At 41.6% G+C, this 25,162-nt stretch overlaps 8 protein-coding genes, 1 long non-coding RNA gene and 1 other non-coding gene across 11 annotated transcripts; 2 read left to right on the top strand and 8 right to left on the bottom strand.

Annotated features, from left to right (window-relative positions):
* Positions 1-1,053: 1,053 nt before the first annotated feature.
* LOC111797561 lies at positions 1,054-2,055 on the bottom strand. The gene is made up of 3 exons (XM_023680606.1): positions 1,825-2,055; positions 1,575-1,648; positions 1,054-1,475 (listed from the first exon to the last, which is right to left on the bottom strand). Exons 1-3 carry the CDS (start codon positions 1,919-1,921, stop codon positions 1,275-1,277), a joined length of 372 nt encoding a protein of 123 aa, XP_023536374.1. The 5' UTR covers positions 1,922-2,055; the 3' UTR covers positions 1,054-1,274.
* Positions 2,056-2,309: 254 nt separating this feature from the next.
* TRNAA-CGC lies at positions 2,310-2,382 on the top strand. Its single transcript has one exon. It is a non-coding gene; the product is annotated as a tRNA-Ala (tRNA).
* Positions 2,383-3,185: 803 nt separating this feature from the next.
* LOC111797208 (uncharacterized protein At2g23090-like) lies at positions 3,186-5,728 on the bottom strand. Its single transcript, XM_023680160.1, has 5 exons — positions 5,352-5,728; positions 5,230-5,270; positions 4,072-5,093; positions 3,775-3,950; positions 3,186-3,690 (listed from the first exon to the last, which is right to left on the bottom strand). The coding sequence occupies exons 1-3, from the start codon at positions 5,425-5,427 to the stop codon at positions 4,962-4,964; spliced, it is 249 nt and encodes an 82-aa protein (XP_023535928.1). The 5' UTR covers positions 5,428-5,728; the 3' UTR covers positions 3,186-3,690; positions 3,775-3,950; positions 4,072-4,961.
* Positions 5,729-6,175: 447 nt separating this feature from the next.
* LOC111797373 (acanthoscurrin-1-like) lies at positions 6,176-6,844 on the bottom strand. The gene has a single exon (XM_023680359.1). It carries the CDS (start codon positions 6,842-6,844, stop codon positions 6,176-6,178), a length of 669 nt encoding a protein of 222 aa, XP_023536127.1.
* A 250-nt stretch (positions 6,845-7,094) lies between these two features.
* LOC111797207 (protein TRIGALACTOSYLDIACYLGLYCEROL 5, chloroplastic) lies at positions 7,095-9,259 on the bottom strand. Of its 2 annotated transcripts, none has more exons than XM_023680159.1 (4): positions 9,021-9,259; positions 8,867-8,911; positions 7,529-7,555; positions 7,095-7,430 (listed from the first exon to the last, which is right to left on the bottom strand). In XM_023680159.1, exons 1-4 carry the CDS (start codon positions 9,058-9,060, stop codon positions 7,255-7,257), a joined length of 288 nt encoding a protein of 95 aa, XP_023535927.1. In that variant the 5' UTR covers positions 9,061-9,259; the 3' UTR covers positions 7,095-7,254. The 2 variants fall into 2 exon arrangements, with proteins under 2 accessions (XP_023535927.1, XP_023535926.1); XM_023680158.1 differs by having other exon boundaries at positions 7,523-7,555; positions 9,021-9,253.
* A 167-nt stretch (positions 9,260-9,426) lies between these two features.
* Positions 9,427-11,240, bottom strand: LOC111797206 (3-oxo-Delta(4,5)-steroid 5-beta-reductase-like). The gene is made up of 2 exons (XM_023680157.1): positions 10,843-11,240; positions 9,427-10,745 (listed from the first exon to the last, which is right to left on the bottom strand). Exons 1-2 carry the CDS (start codon positions 10,879-10,881, stop codon positions 9,603-9,605), a joined length of 1,182 nt encoding a protein of 393 aa, XP_023535925.1. The 5' UTR covers positions 10,882-11,240; the 3' UTR covers positions 9,427-9,602.
* A 356-nt stretch (positions 11,241-11,596) lies between these two features.
* LOC111797209 lies at positions 11,597-12,640 on the top strand. The gene is made up of 4 exons (XR_002815495.1): positions 11,597-11,796; positions 11,890-11,967; positions 12,170-12,547; positions 12,630-12,640. It is a non-coding gene; the product is annotated as an uncharacterized LOC111797209 (long non-coding RNA).
* A 1,314-nt stretch (positions 12,641-13,954) lies between these two features.
* Positions 13,955-16,408, bottom strand: LOC111797205. Its single transcript, XM_023680156.1, has 3 exons — positions 15,398-16,408; positions 14,818-15,165; positions 13,955-14,747 (listed from the first exon to the last, which is right to left on the bottom strand). Exons 1-3 carry the CDS (start codon positions 15,827-15,829, stop codon positions 14,124-14,126), a joined length of 1,404 nt encoding a protein of 467 aa, XP_023535924.1. The 5' UTR covers positions 15,830-16,408; the 3' UTR covers positions 13,955-14,123.
* A 103-nt stretch (positions 16,409-16,511) lies between these two features.
* On the bottom strand, positions 16,512-22,449 carry LOC111797204 (aspartic proteinase-like protein 2). The gene is made up of 12 exons (XM_023680154.1): positions 22,014-22,449; positions 21,799-21,919; positions 20,576-21,003; positions 20,323-20,479; positions 19,159-19,241; positions 18,977-19,073; positions 18,769-18,841; positions 18,353-18,565; positions 18,139-18,263; positions 17,723-17,824; positions 17,524-17,621; positions 16,512-17,049 (listed from the first exon to the last, which is right to left on the bottom strand). Exons 1-12 carry the CDS (start codon positions 22,286-22,288, stop codon positions 16,875-16,877), a joined length of 1,947 nt encoding a protein of 648 aa, XP_023535922.1. The 5' UTR covers positions 22,289-22,449; the 3' UTR covers positions 16,512-16,874.
* Positions 22,450-23,124: 675 nt separating this feature from the next.
* LOC111797029 (isoflavone 2'-hydroxylase-like) lies at positions 23,125-24,992 on the bottom strand. The gene is made up of 2 exons (XM_023679891.1): positions 24,101-24,992; positions 23,125-24,010 (listed from the first exon to the last, which is right to left on the bottom strand). Exons 1-2 carry the CDS (start codon positions 24,974-24,976, stop codon positions 23,390-23,392), a joined length of 1,497 nt encoding a protein of 498 aa, XP_023535659.1. The 5' UTR covers positions 24,977-24,992; the 3' UTR covers positions 23,125-23,389.
* Positions 24,993-25,162: the final 170 nt, after the last annotated feature.

The raw sequence follows: 25,162 nt of genomic DNA, 5'->3' as shown, positions 1-25,162 counted from the left end.
GCTCTGTTTCTTGGGTTTGGTTTGTTGTTTGGCCTCTTTTTGTTAAGGGCATGGGTTGTAGTTTATATGTTAATTACCCATTTCTTTTTGTTCCTGATTCTGGACAACCAAACAAGAGACATGCACCAAACCATCCAAAGGAGTCATTAACATAATCGACATCACTGTTTGGGAACAACCTCGCATCCTAATCATTAACCGCAAAATTTGATACAGAAAGCGGTGTGGGAACCTGGAAAAGTGACCCGCCAGCCTTGTCCCAGTGTGCTTTATTGGCAATGAAAATGATATCCCCTTCCACTACACAAAAAGTTGAATTGCCTTCAATATGGTTGTGTTGAAGGATGGGAAAAAGACTGAAGGGGAAGGAAAGCACACTGATTTGGACGTTGATTGATGGGATCTTAATCCCCTAAACTTCAAGTTGGTGGTTACAATGTTCACTTGAGCAACAAGAAAATTATCTTATTTCATCTTCTGTCTATTTCAATGGAGTTGGTCCTCTGCTTGATTACCACACCACTGCACACCTTCTGCTTTCTATACATATTTCATGCTCTTTAATAGCGTTTCTTTAATACTTAAAGTGATACTTAAGCTCACTGATAGTAGATATTATTCACAACCCGTAACGTATCGCCATCAGTTCTACGGTTTTAAAACGCGTCTAGTAGAGATTTGCAAATCTCATAATCCATCCCTTTTGGTGTGATGTCAGGCTCTAATACCATTTGCAACAACCTAGTAAATATTGTTTGTTTTGGCCTTCAACCTCACGGTTTTAAAACGCGTCTACTAAGGAGATGTTTCCACACCCTTATAAGGAATGTTTCGTTCCTCTCTCCAACCAATGTGGGATCTCACAAATCCACCCCCTTTGAGGCTAGCGTTCTTGATACGATTTCTAAGAGTTCAAGTCTATCGTTAGTAGATATTGTCCGTTTTGGTCCGTTACGTCATTTTCATACCCTTATAAAGAAAGACAAAAACACATAAAATAATAATGCCTCAAAATTTCTGAAACTGGAGTTTGAAGCAGATGAAAAGGACATATCATCAAATGCATTGGTTCTCTTGGTATATCATTCTACCACACTGTCTTGTTTCAGTAGATACCAAAACAGATATCATTTAAAGGATACATAACAGGACATCACTCAAGACAACCTTTTGCACAATATAAAACAGACAGGATAACATAGTTGGTTTGGTTTCATGAGAAACAAACTTAGATTATTCAAGACAAACTAGCAGAGGAGACAACAGTCTACTCTCTAAGCATAATCGCCGGGCTGGTCAGGAGGAGGAGGAGGAATTGGCATATGAGGAAGGAGAGGAGCCCCATGCTCTATTGGCCCGGGTTTGACTGATGTCTTTGAGCTTGGAACTGGGTCAATGGTAGGGTAGTCATCAAGTTTAAGATCACCTGGGTTAACCTTCTTTTTCCCCAGGCTGTTATGTTTATAAGTCTGGAACTGAGAACCAAAAAAAGTTGTAACCAATCTCATTAATCAAGAACAGAGATGCATTATGAAAATGAGTTGTTGGATTTAAAGGCTTTAAAAGGGTAGTACCTTCAGCTTCCTGTTAAAGGGTATGTCATACAAGCATTCGTTTGGATTGACATGGTGGTGGCTCAAAGCCATATCTTCAAGAAAAGCACAGCAAAAGCAACATGCAAAATTACAGAAGTTACAACTCAGTCTGTATCTATGTACATGATGCTGTAACTTCGAGTTTGAATACACGCATACCAACATTGTTAAAGATAGGAAAATTAAGAACTGAAAAATGTGATTAATCAAGCATTAACTTCAAAATTACCGGAGCTGGAGGAGGCATTTAAATGGCTGGGAAAGCAAGACAGCAATAAAGTTGTTTGGAGGACCAAAAAGAAAACCCAAAACCCAGAAAGCTTCATAATGTAATAATGTGGAAATGCAGAGCAGGCCCAGAAAGAAGAAGGCAAGAACTTGAAAACGAGAATGTGCCCAGAAAAAGAAACAAAAGAACACACGCCCTGTTCAAAGGAGGTCGTCCATGAGGGATTTAAAAGAACAGAGGAAATATGGAATGGCATTTAATTGGATCAGCAGAGGAGCAATAAAAGGAATCAGGTGATCGTCAATGCTTGTTGATCATATCACCTGCATTGGACACAGGCTGTGGAGGAGTAAATGTCTGCTTTGCGTTTGCAGAAACTTGTTAATGTTACAAATTTTAAAATGGCAGAGGCTTGGAATGCGAGCCATCGGGAAAGAACATTTAAGTATTCAATAATTTAATTCTAAATAATGAGTAACAATAACGGGGGTGTAGCTCATATGGTAGAGCGCTCGCTTCGCATGCGAGAGGCACGGGGTTCGATTCCCCGCACCTCCACTTCTTTTTTCTTTTTTTTTGTGCCTTTTTTTTGTCGTTTTTTGTCGCACCTCCACGGTGGACTGCTGCTACCCAACCCATGAGCTAAGAACAGAGCAGAGTCAAGAAGAACACCGTCTTCTTCAAAACTGCTTGCCGATGAGGATGTCGGAAGAACAAAGAACATTGTTTTGAGATTTAATCAATAAAGGAAAGTTTTCTTTTAATACATGGATACAGAATGTAGTGTGGAACAAACCGATTAAATCAACGACCAGGTGTGAAACGAATGCCATGTTTTGTTGGTTCATAAAGTAATTTCACATGTTAAATCCTTGTTTGGAGAGGGGGAGAGGCAACCTTTTGTCGATTAGTTTCACGACTCTCTTCACATTGAAGAGAAAATTCTTTTTGATGGCTAAATCATAAAAAATTAATCGAGAACGGTTAAGGTGACAATGTCCTAAAAGGAAGAGCACAACATTCATTTACTATGAGAAAAGGACTGGTGTTGGACTGTGTTAAGAAACAAGAGTAGGTAACATGACTATACAGAGAAATGTCGGAGTCATCAAATGTCGAATCCTCATGAAAAACCAACTTCCAATTCAATAAACTCCCACGAATAAACACCAACAATGCCCTTCATTTACCCAATAAAAGAGAACCAATAACAATATGAACATTGAATAAGTAATAATAAGAGCCATAAAGTGCATGAATGAAGATACTCTGTTTTTGTTCTTTGAAAAATTATATTGTAAGAACGTTATCTTGTAAAGTAAGATTAATATAAGAATATGGAGAAAATAAGTAAGCATTCCTTTCCGGAGGGAGAATGGATTGGGTATTGAATCAGCAATCCACAGTATGAATATTGGAAACGAGAGATAAAGAAAAATGATGAAATTGCATATACCAAAATTTAGTTTATTATTTTATAGATAAGGAAGCAAGGAGAGAAGAGAGGGGGTCTGGTCAAGATTGGATTAAACTGCGCAATCACTTCTTCCTCTTCTTCGAATCAGTGTAGAGTGCAGCTTTTTTGTTCAACTTTGAATCTGTTTGTGACCCAAATTCATGGTGCCGGATTTATAACAGAAGAGTGGGGATGGATTGTGAAGTGAATTGGGAAGTGAATTGTTCAGAATCTGCAGCCAATGCATGCACCTGATCCACCCCACCACAAGATATTCAACAACGATCTCCTCTTTCGCCGTCTCTCCTGGACGCCAACCACCTCCTTTTCGTTTTTCTTCACCATCTCCCACATCACCTGCACGTCCCCGTATTCGCAAGCCCTCACATCTCGCCCAAGTTTCAGCAGTCCTAATCAAACAAAATCCCCAACCATTCAATTCATTCACTCTCTTCCATTTCTATAAACAAGGATTCAGTACAGAAATCACGCACCGCGTTTGCGAAATCCTAGACGAGACGCGATTCTGAAGCTAAATCTTCGCAACGGAGAGGTCATCCTGCTCCACCATCCCATTGTCGTCTGCTCTGCTTCAACTCCCCGCTAGAGGAGAGATTAAAAAGAGAAGAAACGCTAGGATCTCAAATCTGAACGCGGTCAGAAATTTTACCTGAAACACAACCAAAAACAAAAGAACCAAACAATATTCTTCAGAACTTTGAATGCTCAAAGCGAAATCAAGAAATATATCAAGAAAATCAAAACAATCTGATGAGGAAATAGAAGGCAACCTGGCGAAACTCGCTCCCTTCTCTCCCTCCTCCGAAGAAGCACGTTGGCAACATTGGGAACCTAATTCGAAATATTAACCGCTTTTCCGCCAAATCTCATCAGCCGACTGTTTCTCCAGATCCGCTTTTCCGCCAAATCTCATCAGCCGACTGTTTCTCCAGATCCGCCTCTCACCGGATGCGACCGTCCGACTCTGTCCTTCTCGCGCCACATCCGATTCTTCAGAAAACCGCATATACCCTTCATCGCTTCCTCGACCACACGTACTCCCCGTTTTCCGTCACACTACTTCGTGAATTCAGGCATTTGCCATTAAAAGTGGAGGCGCGTGGCCCTCATATCCCATTAAGCGTGTACATTTAGTCTGGTGGGACCCACACTGGTTCTCTTCTCGCGTACTAAGAAAGCGCAACTACGTGGCACTCAAATTCATTTTTTTTTTTTATTTTTAATTCCTCATAACATTCAAATTTTAATTTTTATTTTAAAATTAAGTTGAGCTTAAAATATATTATTTCTTACACAAAGCTTAAAAAGCTTTCATATTGATTTGTTATATTGAATAATTAAAAACTATATCTTGGCCTAATTTTACTGCCTCTAATCATAGCCGTCCAGTCAGTCTACTAGTTTGATGATGGTGAGAATGCTTTGTATTACTCTGTCCCAAAAGACGACATTGGGCTGATTGTGATTGTGAGATCGAAGCTCAGTTGGAGAAGGAAACTAATCATTAGTTGGAGATGGAGAGGGGAACTAATCATTTGTTCATTTGTTGAACCGTGAACACGGAAAATTATCTTTATTGAAAGAAATGTTGGATCTTTATGGGTATATTTTAGCAGAAGCAGATGTTGTTACACTGAAAGACGTATGCGGGCAGCCTCCTCTAGGAGGAGTTGGGATTCTTAAGATGGGGAAAACAGGCATAAACATCAGATTTTGGGTGCCTTGCTTCTGCATGCTCCCTGCACTTCACCTCCGTCGTTGTGCATATAAATGTCTGCATGCATACCTTGCACTGCAACCATTCACAACCACCCACTTTCATTAACACTTCAATTTCAATCTCACATGGAGCTGCTAATGGGTTTTGTGTTTTATCTCTAAGTCTCGAGGAACCAAATTAGATACATAATTAAGACTCAGAACTTTACCTGTATTGTCATGGCTTTCTTGTTCTTTTCCAGCTGACTTCCTGTGCAAATTATTACAATCATAATCAACTCTTAAAAAGGGAAATCATGAAACACAAAGAATTGGGTGGCAGATTATTTACCTCTTGAGGAGGACTTTAGTTTCTCCAGGTTTTTCTCCCGAGCCATTTTAGACTTCTGGCCATTGCCTCCGCCCATTTCGCAAGAGGGAGGGTTTCAAATTCAGAATCGATCGCGTCGCCTCAGAGCAGAACTCTGTGCATATATATAGCAGTTTCTTCGCCGTCGGGTAAAATGGGAGCCAGTGATGATAGCACAAATAAAAGTGGGAAAGCACTGTTCGACGATTATTCTATTAATGGCAAGGGATAGGAAACGGGATGGTATGGTGTGTGCAATCAATTAATGGAGTAGTTGGGGAGATTTCTGGTATTGAAAAGGAAACACTCATAATTGTCTCATCCACTGCTTTTGACCCTTTGATTCGAGCACATCTGGCGAGTCAGCGGTAGAGATTTGTTCATGCCATGACACCTCCCAACCACGCATTCGGAGAGATGGCAGAATAGAAAGCTTAGAAGAGTGGATTATTGTCGTGAGGCATTTTATCAAACACTTGGTCTGCAAGTAGATATATGCGATGACTGAGTCGGCAGTGTGTTGGTTAATGATGTGGATAAATAGTGGAGTGGAGTTAAATAGGTAATACAAATACAGCTGCAGGCCACTACAAATTAATGGAAGGTGGAGCCACGCAATAATAAGGAGGATAGTGTTGTTTTTTATCTTTTGCATTGATTATAAAAATATAAGAGAAACAAGTATTGAATTTATTTGTGTCCTTAATTAAGATTTTGTCCCGTTAATCATCTTAGCAATTAATTAAGCACCATACAGAGTTGCCGTTGCCCGCGAACGCTCGCTCTCACTCGCTCTCACTCATGGATCAAGGATTATTCATGTTGCCTCCATAACCACCACCACCACCACCACCACTACCACCACCCATGCCTCCTGAACCGCCAACTCCGCCGCCACCGCCTCCTGAACCACTTACTCCACCGCCACCTCCAATGCCACCTGAACCGCCTAATCCACCACCTCCAATGCCACCTGAGCCGCCTAACCCACCACCTCCAATGCCACCTGAACCGCCTATTCCACCACCTCCAATGCCACCTGAGCCGCCTATTCCACCACCTCCGATGCCACCTGAGCCGCCTAACCCACCACCGCCACCACCAAAGCCTGAACCTGAGCCATACCCAATTCCAGGTCCATACCCACCATCCGACCCATAACCAATGCCCGAACCGAATCCACCACCTCCAGCCCCACCGGATCCAGAACCACCGTAACCTGAGCCAAAGCCTCCGTTCATCCCGATGCCAGAGCCACCACCAGGTGATACCCCCCCATAACCTCCAACCGTGAGCTCTAAAAGGTTCACTTCCTTTTTAACGTTTGTGTCCTCTGGAAGGCCATTTCCCATTTCATGAGCACTCATGCCACTCGAAAGCTTCAATTTTCTTGCATTTGCAGCGTCAAGAACATTAGTGGAGAGGACAAGACAGAAAAGGAGGAGGCCCCGTGAAACCGAATAGTTTCTCGTCATGTCTATTGGCCAACTAAATGCAACAGACCGCCTGAAAGAAAGAATAACACCTCATATATATAAGAAAGCAATAGAATGAACATGAAAAACCCCCAAGGATCACATCAAGCTTTTGAAATCATGATATGTGCAAGGTGGTTCTGGTTGTAAGCGCTATCCGCATGAACATTGGAGCAAAGATCGTGGTTGACCTACCTACGGTTAAGAGGCCCTTACGAAGTCTTATTAACTTGACTAATATGTTGGAAAATTAGGCGACAAAAGAAAAGTCATTTTTATACAATCAAATGTAGGTACAATTATACAATCAGATGTTACCTCAATTCCATCCAAAAAGAGCTCAAAAGATTTAAAGAAACTCTTATAATGCTGAAGGCTTAAACTAGCCAATAATAAGGGAGAGACTAGACTCAAGCTTTTCTGGAATTTCTGGATAAGTCTTTTGAGTCCTTGCTGTCATAACTTTGATTTTGATCCTTGTTGTCAAGTTCCATTCCCTGAAATATCATCCTTGAGGACCGATACTTACTCCCGTAAGCTGTGCCAAATCCCCATCCAAGTCCCAATCCAACACCACACCCACCACCTACAGAAAAGAATCACAAAATAAATAACTATGCAATCAGATGAATGTCTATTTAGAAAAATATTTGTACGTAGAGCATGTTAGTTTGTTACCCGCACCAAGGCCCAAGAAGTTCAAAGGCATTCCTGCAAAATAAACATCTTCATTCAGGTGGGGCACGTAATTGCAGAGAAACTACAACTCCCACGTTAAAGAATAATATGTGCCTGGAAAATTTGAAGGGAAATAATGGAATCTTGAACTGGATCTAAAAGTAATGTGCAGGACCATAACTTTCAAGGTTCCTATGCAGAAATTAAAACCCAGTACACTAAGCAGAAATCATAACTTTTGAAGACTCCAAACAGAAATCTGATAGTCTAAACGTGAAAAACGTAATCTTCCATTGCAATTTACTTTATCTCTCGTTCCTTAAACTAAATCCATACCAACCTAAGATTCCAGACTGTTCTAATATCCTAAACCGCAAAAACGAGAGTTACAACAAAGGCACAGAACTTAGTTTCTAGCCCGTCAAGATTCTTGTCTATAGGTATCCAGCTTACACCCTTTCAATTAACCTGTGGAAGGATGGTTTGATTCCTTTAAATAACTCATAAGATGAACCATTATGGATTGAACTAGTAGTTAATACAGGTCATGGGAAGAACCCAAAACTATTAGTCCTTCACAAGTCAAAACAAGATACCCCACAACTTCTGTTGTGAGCTCTCATTGAACTAGAATATTACCCAACATGCATATTTCTTTTAGAGTAATGTAACTATTAGATTTCACAAACAAATACATGAACTACTCGCTGTTGGGAGTCCCACAGGAAATCCAAGTGGTATCTGTGGCTAGATGTAGATATCTTAAGATCAGTGATGTCAATAGATCACCACAAACCAATTCATCTCATTGTTCTGCCTCTACAAATCACAAAGTTACTCCATCTTCACCAAACTTGCCAAAAGAAAAAGGCTCTACTTATTCCAAGTAAATAACCTATTAAAATTGGCATACCTCGGCCTGCCAGTCATTTCAAAATAATAGAGAGCCAGACATCGCCAAGACACCAACCGTAGCTTAACAAGAACAACTCGTATCATTTTCAGAGGAAAAAAAAACTACATATTATCCCCCTTTCTGATCCAAGTTAAAGAATAATAGTTTTTCAATTTATCCCCCTTTCTGATCCAAATCTTTTTCAATTTACAATTCAAAAGCCTCAGGGTTCTGTAGCATTCATTTCATAATATTCCAGAAACTCTTTTCAGCTAACTTCGCCCAGCTAGCATATTAAATCCAACATAATTAGAGAGAGCGCAAACAAACAAAAAGCCTGAAATCATCTTAGAAATTCCGGAACAAGCTCATGACGTACAACAGGTAAATGAAAGAACTAAGCAAGAGAGAAAAACGATCGAAAATAACTAGGGTAAGACATTACATACCTCCGAAACCCCATCCGATGCCGAATCCACAACCGATACCAAAACCTCCAATCAAGAAAATAACAGCAATAATCAGTTAAAAAGACAAAGAAAAGATAAGAATATACAAAACATATCAAACAAAACAAGCTCAATATTTATGAAGATATCACACCGAATCCGACGCCAGCTCCATTGAAGTTGGTGAGTACCATTGCTCGCAGCTGAGGCGCCACAAACGGAGAAGCTTGTAACGAGTGGAATTGAGTAAAAAAGAAAACAACAATTACCTCGAGCTGGAGGAGATATTAGGAAGGATCGATTTGGGTATAGTGTATACCTACTTTCCTACTCGGTCACGAATCGGCGGAGCGGTAAGGGCTTTTGTTTAAGATGGCCTATAAAGAAAAACGACCAAAACGAAGGCTTTTGGCCCACTTATAAATTAAAATTAAGTTTTATTTTATGTTTCAATAATATCCATAAATAATTAAATTCTAACGACCGATTTTGGATTGAATGGGTTTGATTATATATTTTTATTTCTTTAAATAATAAATAATATTTCAGGGTTCATCAAGGAAACTAAAATTAATCCCTTCCCATAATGCCATTGATAGATGATACTCAAAAATAATTGAGTCACATCGAAGATAAAGATAGGAAGAAAGTAAAATTAAGCAACACTTTCTGATGTTCAAGCTTGTTGCAGAAGAATCCAAAGGAAACAGTTGCAGAAGAAGAAGTGGGGAATCAATCAAGGCACGATTTTGAAAGCCTTGATCTTGTCGATCCAAGAAATGAAGGAGTTCTTGGAGTTCCTGAAGCCCAGAAATCCATGCTCCTTGCTCTTGTTCATGCTATCTATGTTACCTGAAATGCTCAAAATTATATCTACGAACCACCAATTACCAATCTCCTCCAGTCGGGTTGGTTGCAGCTGATTCTCCTTCACGATCTCTTCCCACACTTTGCTTTTGTCCTTCATCAACTCCACCAACGTCAATTTCTCGCCCTCTTCGAACCCGTAATCCTCAATGTTGAACTGTTCTGCCAACACTTTCCAGAAATGTTTCCACTTAAATACATCGCCATTATTGCAGTTAAACGCCTCGTTCTTCGCGTACGGATCCACCGACGTCCATATGTGCTGCTCCGCTATCAGATCTGCGTCTGAAGCTATCGAGAACTCCTCCCAAGCCGATTTCGTGCCTGGGAATTTCAACGGACGTCCCTCGTGCTTGCATATGGCGGCGTACGCGCATAGGGTTCCTATGATGTTCATCCAGCTGAAAGGGGAAAACCCGAAAATTACATTGGGTCGGATCACCGCCCATGTCAGATCCTTTCTTTGAGTCTTTTCAATTTCTTCGAACAACAAATCTTCTTGCGTGTAATAGAAATTTGGGCATTTCAATCGAGGCAAATCCTCTGTGAAAGGCGAATCGTGCCGCTGCACGGATTTATTGACAATGCTCTCGAAGGATCCGACGTAGTGCTTCGTACCAGTTTGAAGGCAGATATGGCGGAGATTGGGCGCATTGGGGATCACTGATCGCAACACGTTGCGAAGCATTTTAACGTTGGCCTCGCAGTTCTCGAGCTCGGTGGATCGCTTGGTCCATGTGACATAGAAGAGATGAGTCACATCAACGAGCTGCGAGAGTTTGGCTTCGGCGTCTTCCGGATCGGAGATATCACATTGAATGTATTCGATGGGATGGTCGGCGTTCCAACTTGGCCTCGACCTCCGAGCGACGCCGTAGACCTTCCATGGACCGCCGGGGGTGTCGGAAAGAGGGAGAATCTCGGCGAGACTGTTGCCAACGATACCAGTAACGCCGATCACCAGGGCGACGCCCTCAAAGCTCCTCGGAGGTTCACCTTCTTCAAATTTCTTCTGCAAAATCGGGAACAGAGAAGTCGATAAGAGAAACGTGGAGGCATTTCAGATATAGAAACAGGGGAATGGGTACAGATATGGAGTTACTAGTTACCTTAGCAGCGCCAATCGCTCCGGCCCACCACCAGCTCATTTTCCGTCGCGAAATCGGAGACAGGTTTCGGAATCAGGTAAAAGGGAGCAGATAAAAAACAGAGATTGAATCGGAAATCAATCGGTGGTTCGAAGGGATTTATAAGCGTTAGGGTGTACAGATCATTGTTGTCGATTACGAAGGAAACACGAACCATGACGAGATCTGTGACGGGATATTCATCGGATTCGAACCGCCGTAGTTCCAGGGAAATTTTTTTTTAAGGAACATTATTTCCCTTAATTTTATGATAAACGAATTTTTAATTGTCATAACGAAAGAACTAAAAATGTAAACTTTAATGTTAAATTGCGCAATAATAGTTTTATGATAAATGAATTTTCAGGTTAAAACCCATGATTTTTTGTAATACCCGAGCCTCAACTGAAAGTTTAATATCTAAATTTACCTTGAAAGTCGATCTCTCTCAATTTTATTGAAGGTCTTAGAGACCAAAATCCGAGATGAGGCCAAAGAGAAAAATGACGAGGAACAAAAGAACTTAAGAAAAATATAAAAGAAAAATGATAGAAAATTAATAGAAAAATGATAGAAAATTAGAAGGATGGTCAACGTTAATCCTGGAGGGTAATTTGGTCAATTTGGTCATTATACCCTCTTTTTTTTAGTAACATACAGAAAAAGAAAAAGGAAAATTCTAGAGAAGANAAAAAGAAAAATAAAGGGGAAAAGGAAGAGAAGGAAAAATGGCGGAAAGAAAAAGAATATAAATGGTGAGAGAAAGAAAATTCTAGAGAGAGAAGGAAAGTTCTAGAGAGAGAGGGAGGTCACCGCCGCTCCGGCCACGAGGGGTCCGGTTCCGGCCGAGCCTTCTTCATGAAATCTTCACAGAACTTAGAGGAGAACATTCTTAACTTTTAGATCATCCATCCAAAACCATCAAGAAACAAGAAGGTAAAGTTCTTGAATCTAGATTTTCGAAATTGCTTCAGATCTGTGAGATATAGTAAGAGTTAGAGCCTGAACTTTGAGTATGATAATCTACAGATGATTACGCTCAAAACCTGTGAAGGAAGTTGTAATCGATTCAGATCGGAAATGGGAGTTCCAGCGTTCGTCAAAGAGGTAGGTATTAATGTTTCTTGCAATTTTCGGACTCAGGTAATTATCCCGGGGATTAGAAATAAATTACAAGAAAAATACCTGCCTAAAGATGAATATACGCTCTACAAATCTCGTGAAGGAACCATGTTGATCCGAGTTAGGTAGAACGAAATGTGAAAATGCAAAGAAAATGGAAAAAGTAATCGAATGCTGGAAATCGCAGGAGAGAGGAGGGAGCTGCGCTTCGCCGGAGAAGAAGTACCACGTGTCAAGCGTCCATTGGAGAAGAAAAATCAAAGAAATACTTCGCGTCGGGCGGGATTCGATGGCCGGCGGCCCGCTACTCGAGTTCGCGACCCGATGACCCGCGCGCAACCCGGACCACCGACCCGGCTTCTCGTTGCCACGCGTCAGCGTAAAAGAATTCGAATTTCCAGCGCGTCCTTCCGGTTTCGAACCGACGACCTCGACCTCGGCTGACCATTCATCGGGGTGCCACGTGGCAACACCTCAGCGCGCGTCTCCCCTCCCTCATGCGCGTCCGTACGCGCGCGTGGCCGTGCGCGTGTAGCACCTTCCCAGGCGCGTGTGAGCGCGTGAGGTGCTGTTCTCAGCCCGTTCGATTTCTGTTTGCCCGATTTCCCTCCGATTCCAACTCTAACCCTATTTTTTATATGGAATAGGGTTTAAATATNGAAAATAGGAGGGTAGTTATTTTATCATGGTATAATTTTGTTTGTTTTTGTATAAGAAAAAAAGATAAGGAAACAAAAATAAATGAGAAAAGACATGGAAGAATGAGAGGAAGTTTTGTAATATAGTGGGAAATAAAAATAATGATTGAATGTATGTAATTTTGGTTGTTAAGAGTATGAGTGTATTATGTGAAGTATTTTGAGAATTATCTGAGTGTTGCAATAATGTTTTAAGCTTCCGCTTTATATGTATATGTTTAAGGAAGACGGAAACTTGTGATCTCTGCGCTCCGGGAGTTGATGGATGTTATCGCCCCGTTGAGCATGTATGTTTACTTTGCATGAATTGTGTATGATGATGCTGGATGCTAGTTGTGTGCACACTCAGTTAATTTCCCTGACTCACATTTATGATTAAGTCTAGGGATATGTGGTTAGAGTAACAAGACACTAAGGTATAAGACCTAACATTCCTCAGTAGGCTAACAGACCACCACGGCATACGAGCCACCTCTAGAGTACCCTTAGGCTACTTGTGTGTGGATGGTGATATAGCTTCGTGGGGGACCAGCGGGTTCCTGATCAGGACTCGACTGCTCGATAGCCGTTTAGTATGGGAAACGGGATACCCACGTCGTAATTGACCGTTTAGCTGGATGGAATAGGGGAGGTAGCCCTCCCAAATACAGGGGGATTACCATGGGACTAGGGGGTTGCAGCTCACTTCCTAGGCAAGACCCCAAGTAATCTCATACCCATGCCGAGGTAGCCACTCGCAAGGCACCAGTCCAACACAGGTTAGCATAAAAGGAACTCTAGGGGTATAAATAGAAGGTCTAAGAACCAAAGAAGCCCGAAGGGGGCAAGTCCCAAGGGGGAAGCCCTAATGAGCTAAGACCAGAATCAGATGTTCTAGAGCCAAAGGAAAGTCCGTGGTTGTTTGTTAAGTTTAGGGTGCGACGAGAGCCTACAAGTAGGTGGCTTACTGAGTATAATTTTTATACTCATTCCTTTTACCCTCTTTTTTTTCAGGTGCCGGTCGAGGTGGAGGAGCGTTCGAGAGCTGTGCGGTCACAGAGGAGGTCGTTCCGGAGCGTCAGTCCCTTGTCGGTCTTTTCGAGTCTTTTGTGTTTCATTTTACATTTGTAATTTCCTTTGTAATAATTTCGAAACAAATCGTCTCTCTCTTGTTTTAACCAAATGGAGTTTTTATCTTTTTACTTTTCGTCCCTTCTATTTTCTTTTGTTAGTTTTCGATTTCGTCTTTTGGTTCACGGTCTGATTTTCGAAGCCTCGGAAATCGGGTCTTGACATTTTTCCTTACAAAAAGAATTGACGTCATAGAACTGCGTTTATCACGAGGAACACGTTCCTTAATCATTTTCAATATCATGGTTAATAATTATGTTTAGATGGCGATGTTTCATAAAAGGAGATTTGTTTAGAAATATCACCATCCTTGGAGAGTTGTTGGGAGCTGGTTCAGATCTCTGGTTTCCAGATAACTTTAACCTTGTTGCCCTGATTCTTGTCTAATGCTGCGACTTTGGCCCGATAAGCTGTTGCTGCCATAGCGTTCTTAAAGCCATGATGACCTCGAGAGGAATCGCAGGCCTCGCTCATGGAAGCATATCTAAGTTCAGCAGGGGGGATGAAACAATCAATGGACAGCCCAGGTACATTGAATGCTACTTCCTCTATAGTCCAAGCTTCTTCCATCCTGGTTTTTGAATGGCTCATGGCTGTTTCCCCAAATCTGAAAAGGGTTACTACAGATCGACCCGAGTGAGCAATCATAATCCCCTCGACTTGTCGGTAATCGTCAAGAAACGAATTAATCGTGGTTTCCCAATACACAGCATCGCCCCCGTTGTTTTGGATTCGGGTTAAATGTGAATCTTCTAAATGTACAAGGAGGCCTGATTTCTGGCTGAAGCATCCAAACATAGTGTGCCTGATTATCTCTGCAGGTCCTTCACTTCTTGCCTTCAATGTTGTTGGATCTGTACAGAGCTTGAGGATGAAACAATCTTCACCATTAACACTCTTTTCTCCAATGCATCTTGCATTAGCAAACATGCTTGCTGTAGTTTTTGGATCAAGACCCTACACATAAATAACTTGGTGAGCAAATCTCCAATGTATAATGAGGGTGGTGTAAGATGAAGTGTATCACCTGAAGGGCACGGCGAAGGGGTCTAACAGGCCCTTTGGCGGCATGAGCGCCAAGCCAAGGCGTGTGCCTCCACACTAGCTTTCCATTGCAACCAGCATGAACCTTGCTACCACCAAGAGCAAGCTCAACATACCACATATCTGGCTTCATTTGCCACAAAACAAACCCGCCCGACTCTGCATCTTTAGAGGAATTACGGGTCCTGACCACTTTGTTAGCTGTTTCAAACTCACATGCTATCATTTTTACCTTTCCCATGGCATAGGCATTGCATACAGAATTTTGAAGTTTTTGCCCTCCCGAGGCTGCTGTGTACTGCTGCAATATATACTGAGCAGATGAATTTTCCTGCAGGAAAACCCCTTGAAATTTTATTATCCAAGACCCATCCTGAAACCCCAGTATCCAGAAAACAACCATACATCTCATTTGTATAAATAAATAACAAGAGACAAGAGCATTAAGATCTCTCTCAGTGTACTCGATCTTCATTTTGGAATAAATTCGAAGATGAAGATAAAGGAAGAGATGAGTTCAGAGTGGAAAAAGTTAGTTCAGAGAGTGAATAATTAGGACTAACAATGGGGATGTCTTTAATGGCTTGGTGGGGCAGAGGCTTGGCGGAGCTAACATGAACAGGAGCTAACGGAGCACCCAAAACCCCAAGCAGCAGCCTCAGATCAGATCGTTTCTGGGCAGAGCAAGAAACAGCAGAAGGTGCCCTACAAAGCTGACCCCTCATCCAGTTTCCCCATTTCCCCTCCTTTGAATCTCTGCTCTCGTTCCCGTCGGGCCCTTCCTTCAACGGTGACAATGCCTCCTCTGGCCTTAAGCTTCCTGATCTCTCAATCATCAAGTCCGGTTGCGACAGTTGGTGGGTCTTCCTCCGCCGTAGTAAACTCGACATGGGGGACGCACTTCTCGCCGGACTTTTCGCTCTTGACCTTCCAGGTGAAAGCCCTCTTACTATCTCCCCCTTTAGCGCCGAGAAGAATCCTTGCTTTCTCTCCATTTCAAACTATTCTCCAAAACTAGCGACACAGAAGAGTGAAACAAAAAGAAACGAAGAATACTTGAACAATATGATGGAAGGACTATCGTAATCAGCAGCAGGCCCGGCTCGACAAAAACAGTACAAAGCTCATTATCGAACAGCTGCGATTCCACCTACAGGGGGGGGAGAGAAAAAAAAAAAGGTAGAGAGACGAGCAAAACTTTAAGTATTTTATACAATTACGATCTGGGTCATCCTCTTTTCTCTTCAATTGTTACCCACTACGGCTGTTTTCTATCCTGCTATCGCCTTCAGAGGTGGGGTGGGGGGACCTAAAAACTGGGAAGGATTTAACTGCGCCGGAAACTTGTAGGAAGAAAAGAGACTGCACTAATCTTCGGGCGGCGAGATCAGGCAGCGGAATCTTGGGAAATGGCCAAGAACAAGAACCCAAACGAAAGACAAGATTGGAAGGGGCGTCTCTGGTGAACACTACACCGAAGTTCAGAAGGAAAATTGAAAAAGTAAAGAGAAAAAGAAAAAGAAAAAAAGAAAAGAAGATCATAGGGCAGTGTGCCGATTAATACAGGGTCCACCTGCGGTGTTCCAACCGGTTAAACCCACGTGATAAAAAAATTTATCTCCTAATGTACAAAAAGTATTAATTAAACGCCATGCTAAAATAGCCTATTGGTCGAAATTCATATAAATCAAATCTACTTCATCAATCAAACCAACCTGTAATAAAGGGCACTGGGAACAGCTCAAGGCTGTGCACCTTTGTCCCTGCTTAAATACATGAGCCATTCCAATAACACATGTTCTTGTTTGGTATGGTTTTTTTCCCTTCTTCCTGTGGTTTTTACTACAACTCTAAATCAGTGTACAACAGTCCTAAGCATTTCATGGTATGAGTGACTACCATATACACTCAGTTTTTGAAGCTAGTTTAAATTTCACTCTCTCCCTACCCAAATCACATCTTTTCTTTAATCCGAAACTATATATATCTGATATACAGAATCATAACTCCAACCAAAAAAGAGAGAAAAAAAAAGGGGGTCTATAGTGGCTGAAGTTCTTGCTCGGGTCCGACAGCACCAACAGGCTCATATGAACTCAGCTCCCTCCGTCTGTATCTCCAAATCAGCCACGTGCTTCCGGCTGCCAATCCAACAACTAAGGTAACTGCTGCTACAATAGACATCATAGACCAGAAGTGCTGCTCCATCCATGTCCTGTATAAATCCGACCAGGGGTAAGAAAGTACGTGATGGAGCATAATATAATAGGGAAAATTAGTCAAGTTGTAGCCAGAAATAAGTAGAAAACGAGAGTGTGAACATGACAGCATATACATACTGCACAAAAATGTGATCAATAGTATTTTTAAGATTATATAACCTACTGGGCTGAAAGCAAATTACTCTATAAGAAGACACGTCACAGATACAAAACTTATTAGCAGTTACTGCAGTTTAAATGTGTGAACGCCATGCTTTGAAGGAATTTCCCCCCAGAATCAGTCAGTAAATGTAAGCACCATGCATATAAATCCATGCTTTTCATCAGAAAACCTTCTAACTTTGAACTCCAAATGCGGACGACCAAGTGATGATATATTTGAAAAATAACAAGCAATAGCCAGTGGAGCCCTATGTGCTCCAAATGCAGTAAGAAGGAAAAGTATAACATCCAGTGATATGTCTCACTTCTTTAATGGAGGTTCAATATTCAATTCAACCAGCTGATAGCTTCCGAATTTTTCAGGAAGTTGCAAGTCATGTTCCTTCAGGCGAGAAATTATGTCCTGCAAATCATCATTTACAGTCATAAGATAGTTAATTGATATACTCCAATGTTTTTACTTCATATACATAAGCTGGGCGCTTAAGGACTAAGAACTTTCACCATTGCCGTGGAATTAGATATATAACCAGCAGAATCAGCAGGGAAGATGGCCCATCTAATGAAGAAATCAGTTTCCCCCGATGTGAAGTTCAGCACCTGAACCTAAAATTAGACAATTGGCAAGTGTAAGCCGAACCCCAAACTGCAGACACTACAAAGAATCGAGCATATAGATATAGCAACAGCAGTGCAAGTCTCAATAAAGTCAAGTATATGCATCTTCTTAAGGTTAAGGGTGCGCATTTTCACTCTTCTCCTTTCTTTTCAAAAAAGTTAAGTTCACACCATTAGTTGTTGCCTTTTACAAGATTATCTCGAAAAAAGATTTGGAGAGGACCTAGCACTAACAACGGTGCTGTGGGAGTCGACAAGAGATAACATGAATGGTGAAAGGTTAACTCTAAATTCATTAGTACCTGTGAGACATTAACTTCAAGCTCATTGGCAATAAATTCTGCAAGCTCAGTGATGTTAAGTTTCACGGAGGATTTGTTGGCATGAAGCACCATGTTAAATGTTATGACTCCAACCTGAAATTCACCTACACAATGAACACAGGAATATATAAATACCGCACGAAGTAAAAGTCATCTGGTAATATAATCTTGAAACCATTGGGTTAAACCTTACCGGAAAGAAATGGCACAGTTGGAGAAACAGGTGGAGGAATTTCATTACTTGTATTCTGACCATAGGAAGGTAGAGGAGCTGGAGGAGGAGCTGGAGGAGGAGCAGGAGAAAGATAATGCAGATTCTTCCAAAGTTCAGAACAGTTAGTCTTCCAAAACCCAATTTCGGTGTTCTCTCGATCATAGGTGACAAGGGTATTACGAACAATAATTCCTGCCAATGAAAAGAGACCACGCAGCTTTACTCTAAAGAAATACTATTTCGTTTTATTAATTTTGAGGACCGTGATTATTGAACACCTAAGTTTTATTAAAGCATGCAATATAAAACCATCATTTACACACAGCCAAAAGCAGTAAAACAATGTGTACAGCGCAAAAGAGAATTATCCACAATCCAGGGAAACTTCGCCATACCTCCCAAAAGTGTTGTCTGATCATTACCATTTTTAAAGATTCCTAGACAATATGCACCACTAACCTTCGTATGCTGCAGAGATGGTTGATGAGAAGAGGAAGGATATACCATTAATGTAAATTTTACTACAAATTATAGACAATTACATATATTATAACAATTCACTGGAGAGGGAAGGAGAGAAAAGATTAACTAAAAAATGAGTACCCGGAACAAGTAGTTCTCCGGAGAGAGTGAAATTTTCTGTCCATTGGCAAATACCATAGCAACCTCTGGAAAGACTTTTGAAAGTTCAGACACATCCCTAGCACAAGAATCCAATGATCAACAATCAACCCAGAAAGAAATACACCTAAAATATCAGTGCTCCTAGCAAGAAATAGAAATACCTCCCAGCACCAGAAAAACAAATATCTTTAAAATTCGGGTCAGGACCATTGATTTGTTTCAGGAAACTAATTTTCTTCATTAGCTGCAATGTAAACCATAAGTTAACAATAATGCACCATGTTTTGTAATAAACAACTGCAGAATGGACTGGGAGGAAGCAAAATAGGAGATGACCTTTAGAATGAGTATGCATCAAGTCAAGAAATCAAAACTTGTGATTCACAGGAATGAAAAAGTTAAAGACAACAATTATCCCTCAGGCAACATCTATGGGAAAGGGCATTTCTACTTTTTGCTAAGAAGAAGAGCTCATGATGAATGCGGCATCGATTTCAAAACAGACTTGTAGATCAGATCTTTTCATCCAAAAAAATCACAACATTGCATTCCAAATGACAAAAACTGTACCCAAAACCAACATGTTTTTTCCAGCATGAAACAGTCCCTAAACTGGGAATCAATAGCATAAGCTAAGCGTCAAATCAATTAAATCAACTACTAGAACACAGCCAAAATCAATTGCATAGCATAAATATTATATTTGGTAATAACAAAAAGAAGAAGGCTTCAACGTATGTTTTGAAGTTCAAATGATCCGATTAAAATGTAAGAGTTCAAGATAGTTGTATCGGCGAAATGTGGCTATGAAGAACTACTTGAAGAAGTCCTTGCTCGAAGATAAAATGTGAAGGTAGGGAAAATGGTCAAATCAATGCAGAATGATAAAAGATGAGATAATGACACATGAATGAAATATTGGGACTGTGTGAACGCCAAACACTCGATCAATCTGAGTTACACTTTGAAGATCCAAATATGCTTTATAATAGCTTTCTCAACAACCATTTAGACAGTTTCAATGGCTTTGAACTGTTCCAAAATTCCATATCATGATGCAGAATGAATGAGATACTGAATCTTACTGGTGACAGACATATTGAATAAGACATGAATGTGATAGGTCGTCCCCGACAGTAAATATGTATGTGAGGAGGGTTAGAAAGGAAAGAGCACTGAGAGTTAGCTATAATATTGTGATAAGCACAAGGATGCCTTTAAGCAGAAGGAATGATAAGTAGCACGAAACTGATAGGCTTTTGGTGAAGGCAAGACCATCTAAGATTTGAAAACCAGAGATTAGATGCAGAAGTTGAACAACTTACAGCGTCCTTAAATGCATAGTAGGCTTTTTCTGGAAAATAAGCATATGTAGTTCCACTATCCAAGACAGATCCATACTTCCCATCGAAAGTCCTCGGATTCAACTTCAATGGCTTCCCAGCAACATGTATTTCCTTCAACTCTATATTATAATATGGGCTGTTTCCATCCCAAAGCTAGACTATATCAATGAGATATACATAAATATAAACCAGTGAAAATGAATTTAGAAAGGCACATTCAAAACCACCATACCTTCGAGTTGTGTCCGAGTGGGTAAATACCATACCAGGGGGTGAAGAGATCCCACCAAGAACCATTGCACCCCCACCAACATCCATCCCACCATAACATAATGAAAATGAATTACTCACAGCACCCTTGCCAACAAGTTGGTCCATCACACTGAGTGTACCACGGCCCAAACCCATAATCCCATCAGCACGCTGGGTATAAAGATCGCCAGTTTCCATAGTTTCACAGCCAAAGACTGCACGCTGGGGTAGAAGTTCACTTTCTTTTCCAAATGACATGATGTCCTCAGCAAGCACACCGCTGCTAGTACTCATCTCTGCGTACCGTCTCTCGTATGTACACTGGACTCCATTGTCATCACAGCTACAATCGATATTGCACTTAACAGGTTGATATGAGCTAGACAACTTCGGTTGGAACCTTGGATCCTAAAAATAGTATGGTCTAAAAATAAATCAAGTGAAAACTTGTTTTAAGAACATATATCGAGTATAACTAGAGTTATCAGCAGTTCAATCTGTCTGGACTTTCTACAATAATAAATATTTTTTTATCTACGACTATGACAATCAATCTAAACACCTTATTTAACTGAACATGCATAAGCTTCAAATGAGTAATCTGACATATTTCCCAATGCAGCACCTCACAAGTACGATCGTGCTACACAATTTGCAAGGTTACTAGTAAATTGAATGAGATTTGAACTCTCAAATGAAAGAATATTATGAAGGCTTATTCTCACAAGAGATTCTTCTATATTTGGTCGTCAAAATAATTTGTAGGATATTAAATACTAAATAGGTGATCGCCATAACTTACTCATTTCCTCTAAATTGTTTGCTATTTACATCGGCGTTAATTGACCACTAGGCCAACCAAATGCAGTTTTTCATTTTGGCACTATCTTATTTTATCTTTGTGAACCCATACACAGAAAGTCATTTCCAGAGAAAAACATGTATGAACCAGTGATCCGAGATGGATCAGATGGGCGATCTCTAATCTTTCCTTCATCAGCAATTCAACCAAGCCTAGTTCTAAGATCCCATGCTTACATCGTGATCAACATTTATAGACTTAAAAGACAAAATTTTCAAACAACGGTATCAGAATAAGTTTCTGTAATCCCAAATTCGAACGCACAAAACGAATTGCAGATATTTGACTATGGAGAGCAGAACTGAAGAAACAACGCAGATCAACAATCAATCGAAAGAAACCTGATGGTTCCCGCAATCTACGCAGTTAGAGCAGGGAACGTATGTCACAGTACTTCCGGTGTCCACAATAAGAGCAAATTCTTGTGGAGGAGTCCCAATCCATAGACGCGTCGTGTAATACCTAGGAATATAAATGCCCAGAACCTCGAATTCATGATACACATAAAAACAAATCTAAAAACAGAAACAAAAGCAGAAAATTCAGAAAGACGAACCCGTTGGTAAGGAGGTCGTCGTAGAGCCTCATTCGAGCATTTGACGAGTGGGGTTTTTCCAAGTTCAACAGGTGCCGGAGACGATGATCACGGTCCAAAACGCGCTGATGGGTGGAATTCGTCGGTGAAATATAGAGAGGAAGAATCACAGGGCGCTGCTGATAATCGAAGTCTCTAGAGTCCACAGATGAGGAAAAAATCGCGCCCAGCAAATTGAAACCAACTAAACAATAGACGAAGATGGCAGAATGTAAACTGGTGGAGGGCGGAGACATGGTGTCCTGGTGGACCGTACGCGATGGTGCAGACGGAGGAGAAACGACGGTAATTGGCGCGGAGAGGACCCGGTAAATAGCCCTCTGCGCCCCCAAAATATTGAGACTGAAACCAAAGTCATTGCAGTTTTTCTTATTTTCGTCGCTAACCAATTGGCCAATCCGATGATGCCACGATAACGACATAATGAAGATGTAGGATGACGTGGCAGACGGTCAACGGCAATCCGACCGGCATGTTGCAAGTTGGTCAACTCAAACAATTGTTATTTTATCCTTTATGTATATTGGAAAATGGAAATTGAAATTTCCATTTATTAGTTTTGAAGAATTCCCCTATTTAATATCTTTGTGAAGATGGTGGTAATGCCGGTGGGTGGCATTATTTTGTCCAAACAAGGAGAAAAATAAAACTTAGCTGCACTATGCTTGAAATAAACGTTATGTATCATTATTGATGCATGTAGAAGCTTCACACTAGCTATATCTATAAGAGCGTCCATCGCTAGCAAATATTGTTTGCTTTACTTTGTTACATATTGTTGTCAATCTCATGGGTTTTAAAACGTGTCTAGTAGGGAAAAGTTTCCACAATTTTAGAAAGAATGTCTCGTTCCCCTCTCCAACTAAGGTGGAGTTCATAATCCACTTCCCATGCGGTGCCCAACGTCCTTATTAACACATTGTTCAGTGTTTGACTCTAATATCATTTGTAACGGCTCAAACCCATCGCGCGCATAGTGATTGCATTACGAGATCCCATATCAATTGGAGATGAGAACGAAATATTACTTATAAAAGTATAAGAACACCTATGCAGCAGACGCTCTTCAAAATGGTGAAGTAGACAACGATAAATGTCAAATTAGACAATGTTGTAACGGTGTGTTTGAGCGGTTGGAGTGTCTGCTATACTACATTGACTATAGAGCTTGATTTGGTTTGTGAGAGAAGCTTGCCAAATATGGGCCTACACCTCTTTCTAGCCTGCAAGTGTTGGCCTTTGGGCATCGTGACTGCAATATATGTATATACACGTGGGGGGCTGATATACCAGCCAGCAACTAAACAGTAAAACATAAACAACCACTTCGATTTGTATCAGATTTGGGGAAGCAAATGTGCGACCTTTGAACGGGGTCGGCAAAGGGCGTGGAGGGGCACGGCTTTGGGCAACGTCAGTCCAACGCCTTCCCTCATATCAATACATTCCCCGCCAACCGACTCCCATTCAAAGCACTGAATCAGCGACCCGACAGCCAATCCAACGACGCGCAGTCCTAGGCCCTCGCCGGGACATCTCCTCCTCCCGGCCCCAAATGGCATCCACTTGAAGAACCACCCCTCTCCCTCACTTCCAAATCTTCCCGGGTTGAATTTTTCGGGGTCCACCCATACGGTGGGGTCGTTTTGGATAGCCCACACGTTGACGAACAGAGTTGTACCAGCTGGGACACGAAACCCTCCAACGTGACAATCCGCCGATGATTCGTGGGGGATGAGTAATGGGCCGGGTGGGTACATTCGGAGAGTCTCGTGGATTAGGCTACGGAGGTAAGGAAGATGGGCCAGATCCGATTCCTCCAGGATTCGATTGGATCTTCCTACAACGTCGTCGATTTCCAATTGGGCTCTTTGAAGGCACTCTGGATTGTTGAGTAATAGTGACAGCAGCCACTCCATTGTGTTGATGGAACCTTCTGTTCCTGCTAATAGCAACACCTACAACAATCCAGATTAGAACACCACCAAGCAAATAATTAGTTGTTGAATTAAGTGAAATGAGGATGAGAGTTGGGCGATGTAGCTCACGAGCATGAGGCCTCTGATGTACTCGTCCTTATAATAGCGAGGTTCCTTTTGTTGCAGCGAGAGGAGGACCTCAATCATGGTCTTTTTAGCATCCTTTTTACTCTGTTTACGATGTTCCTCGATCAAACTCTGCATCCAAGCATCCCGCTTGCTCTGCAACTCCTTCATCCTGTTTTCAAGCCCTTTGGATAATCCAGCCCATTTCACGATCCTTAAGAAGTCCCCCAAATTAGTCTTGCTGCTCAACCGAAACGTCTCCTCCTGAATCTCCCGGAATCTCTCTGCTTCCTCCGACTCCGCCGCGTCTTCCCCATAATACCGCTTTCCAGCGATCATTCTCATCATGATATTGAACATCAACTCGAAAAACTCTGTTCTCATGTCTACGACGTCGTTTTCGGTGTTGTACAGCCTCCGGATCAACGTACGAACTTCGTCGACGCGAATACTGGAAAGCGTTTGGAGGCGGTGGGTGGAGAAGATTTCTAAGGACGAGACTCGGCGGAGGTTTCGCCAGTGCTCGCCATACGGAGCCCAGAGGAGGCTTGTGTAATTGTACCCGAGGTATTTGCCGCCTATGAGATGAGGCCGGTTTGCGAATACGATGTCGTTTTTGGAGAGACACTCCTCGGCGGCTGACGGAGAAGAGACGACCAGGACTGGTCGGAAACCGAACCAGAAGAAGAGGATTGGGCCATGCCGGCGCGAGATGTCGGATAGGGTCCGGTGAAGGGGGCGTTTGAGGAGGTAGAGTTGGCCTATGATGGGTAGTGAAAAAAATGGGCTCGGGGGGAGGTTTCGGATTCTGTGAAGGAATTGATTTGTGAATATGTGAAGTATCAATAAAATCAGAAGGCATAGGAATGTGATCGCCATGGACGACGGCTAAATGATGAACACGAAGGTTTTTACACATGGTATGATAAGCCAGTGGAATTGTTTAAACCAACGAAAACGACGTCGTACTCGTAAGAACCATGAACATAAGTGGGGTATGATAATGTAACCCACAATGGGTACCGCAGTGGGGCACAGGCAAATGAGGTGATAGCAAGGTGGAAG

The sequence above is a fragment of the Cucurbita pepo genome, chromosome LG06 (assembly GCF_002806865.2).
Source record: "Cucurbita pepo subsp. pepo cultivar mu-cu-16 chromosome LG06, ASM280686v2, whole genome shotgun sequence".
Classification (NCBI taxonomy): domain Eukaryota; kingdom Viridiplantae; phylum Streptophyta; class Magnoliopsida; order Cucurbitales; family Cucurbitaceae; genus Cucurbita; species Cucurbita pepo.
Note: the sequence above shows the minus strand (reverse complement) of the source record. Positions and strands in the feature narration are given on the sequence as shown.

Coding starts and splice junctions, on each gene's coding strand:
- LOC111797561 (XM_023680606.1), bottom strand. CDS start 1,921: ATGAAGCTTTCTGGGTTTTGGGTTTTCTTTTTGGTCCTCCAAACAACT. Junction 1,649..1,824: donor AAATGCCTCCTCCAGCTCCG/GTAATTTTGAAG, acceptor CTTTTCTTGAAG/ATATGGCTTTGAGCCACCAC. Junction 1,476..1,574: donor CCTTTAACAGGAAGCTGAAG/GTACTACCCTTT, acceptor TTTGGTTCTCAG/TTCCAGACTTATAAACATAA.
- LOC111797208 (XM_023680160.1), bottom strand. CDS start 5,427: ATGGGCGGAGGCAATGGCCAGAAGTCTAAAATGGCTCGGGAGAAAAAC. Junction 5,271..5,351: donor ACTAAAGTCCTCCTCAAGAG/GTAAATAATCTG, acceptor TAATTTGCACAG/GAAGTCAGCTGGAAAAGAAC. Junction 5,094..5,229: donor AGAAAGCCATGACAATACAG/GTAAAGTTCTGA, acceptor GAATGGTTGCAG/TGCAAGGTATGCATGCAGAC.
- LOC111797373 (XM_023680359.1), bottom strand. CDS start 6,844: ATGACGAGAAACTATTCGGTTTCACGGGGCCTCCTCCTTTTCTGTCTT.
- LOC111797207 (XM_023680158.1), bottom strand. CDS start 9,060: ATGGTACTCACCAACTTCAATGGAGCTGGCGTCGGATTCG. Junction 8,912..9,020: donor TGGAGCTGGCGTCGGATTCG/GTGTGATATCTT, acceptor TCTTGATTGGAG/GTTTTGGTATCGGTTGTGGA. Junction 7,556..8,866: donor CATCGGATGGGGTTTCGGAG/GTATGTAATGTC, acceptor TTTATTTTGCAG/GAATGCCTTTGAACTTCTTG.
- LOC111797206 (XM_023680157.1), bottom strand. CDS start 10,881: ATGAGCTGGTGGTGGGCCGGAGCGATTGGCGCTGCTAAG. Junction 10,746..10,842: donor GAGCGATTGGCGCTGCTAAG/GTAACTAGTAAC, acceptor CCGATTTTGCAG/AAGAAATTTGAAGAAGGTGA.
- LOC111797205 (XM_023680156.1), bottom strand. CDS start 15,829: ATGGAGAGAAAGCAAGGATTCTTCTCGGCGCTAAAGGGGGAGATAGTA. Junction 15,166..15,397: donor CCATTAAAGACATCCCCATT/GTTAGTCCTAAT, acceptor GTTTTCCTGCAG/GAAAATTCATCTGCTCAGTA. Junction 14,748..14,817: donor CCCTTCGCCGTGCCCTTCAG/GTGATACACTTC, acceptor ATTTATGTGTAG/GGTCTTGATCCAAAAACTAC.
- LOC111797204 (XM_023680154.1), bottom strand. CDS start 22,288: ATGTCTCCGCCCTCCACCAGTTTACATTCTGCCATCTTCGTCTATTGT. Junction 18,566..18,768: donor TCAGACAACACTTTTGGGAG/GTATGGCGAAGT, acceptor TTTCATTGGCAG/GAATTATTGTTCGTAATACC. Junction 17,622..17,722: donor TATCTAATTCCACGGCAATG/GTGAAAGTTCTT, acceptor GATGATTTGCAG/GACATAATTTCTCGCCTGAA.
- LOC111797029 (XM_023679891.1), bottom strand. CDS start 24,976: ATGGCGATCACATTCCTATGCCTTCTGATTTTATTGATACTTCACATA. Junction 24,011..24,100: donor ACATCAGAGGCCTCATGCTC/GTGAGCTACATC, acceptor GGATTGTTGTAG/GTGTTGCTATTAGCAGGAAC.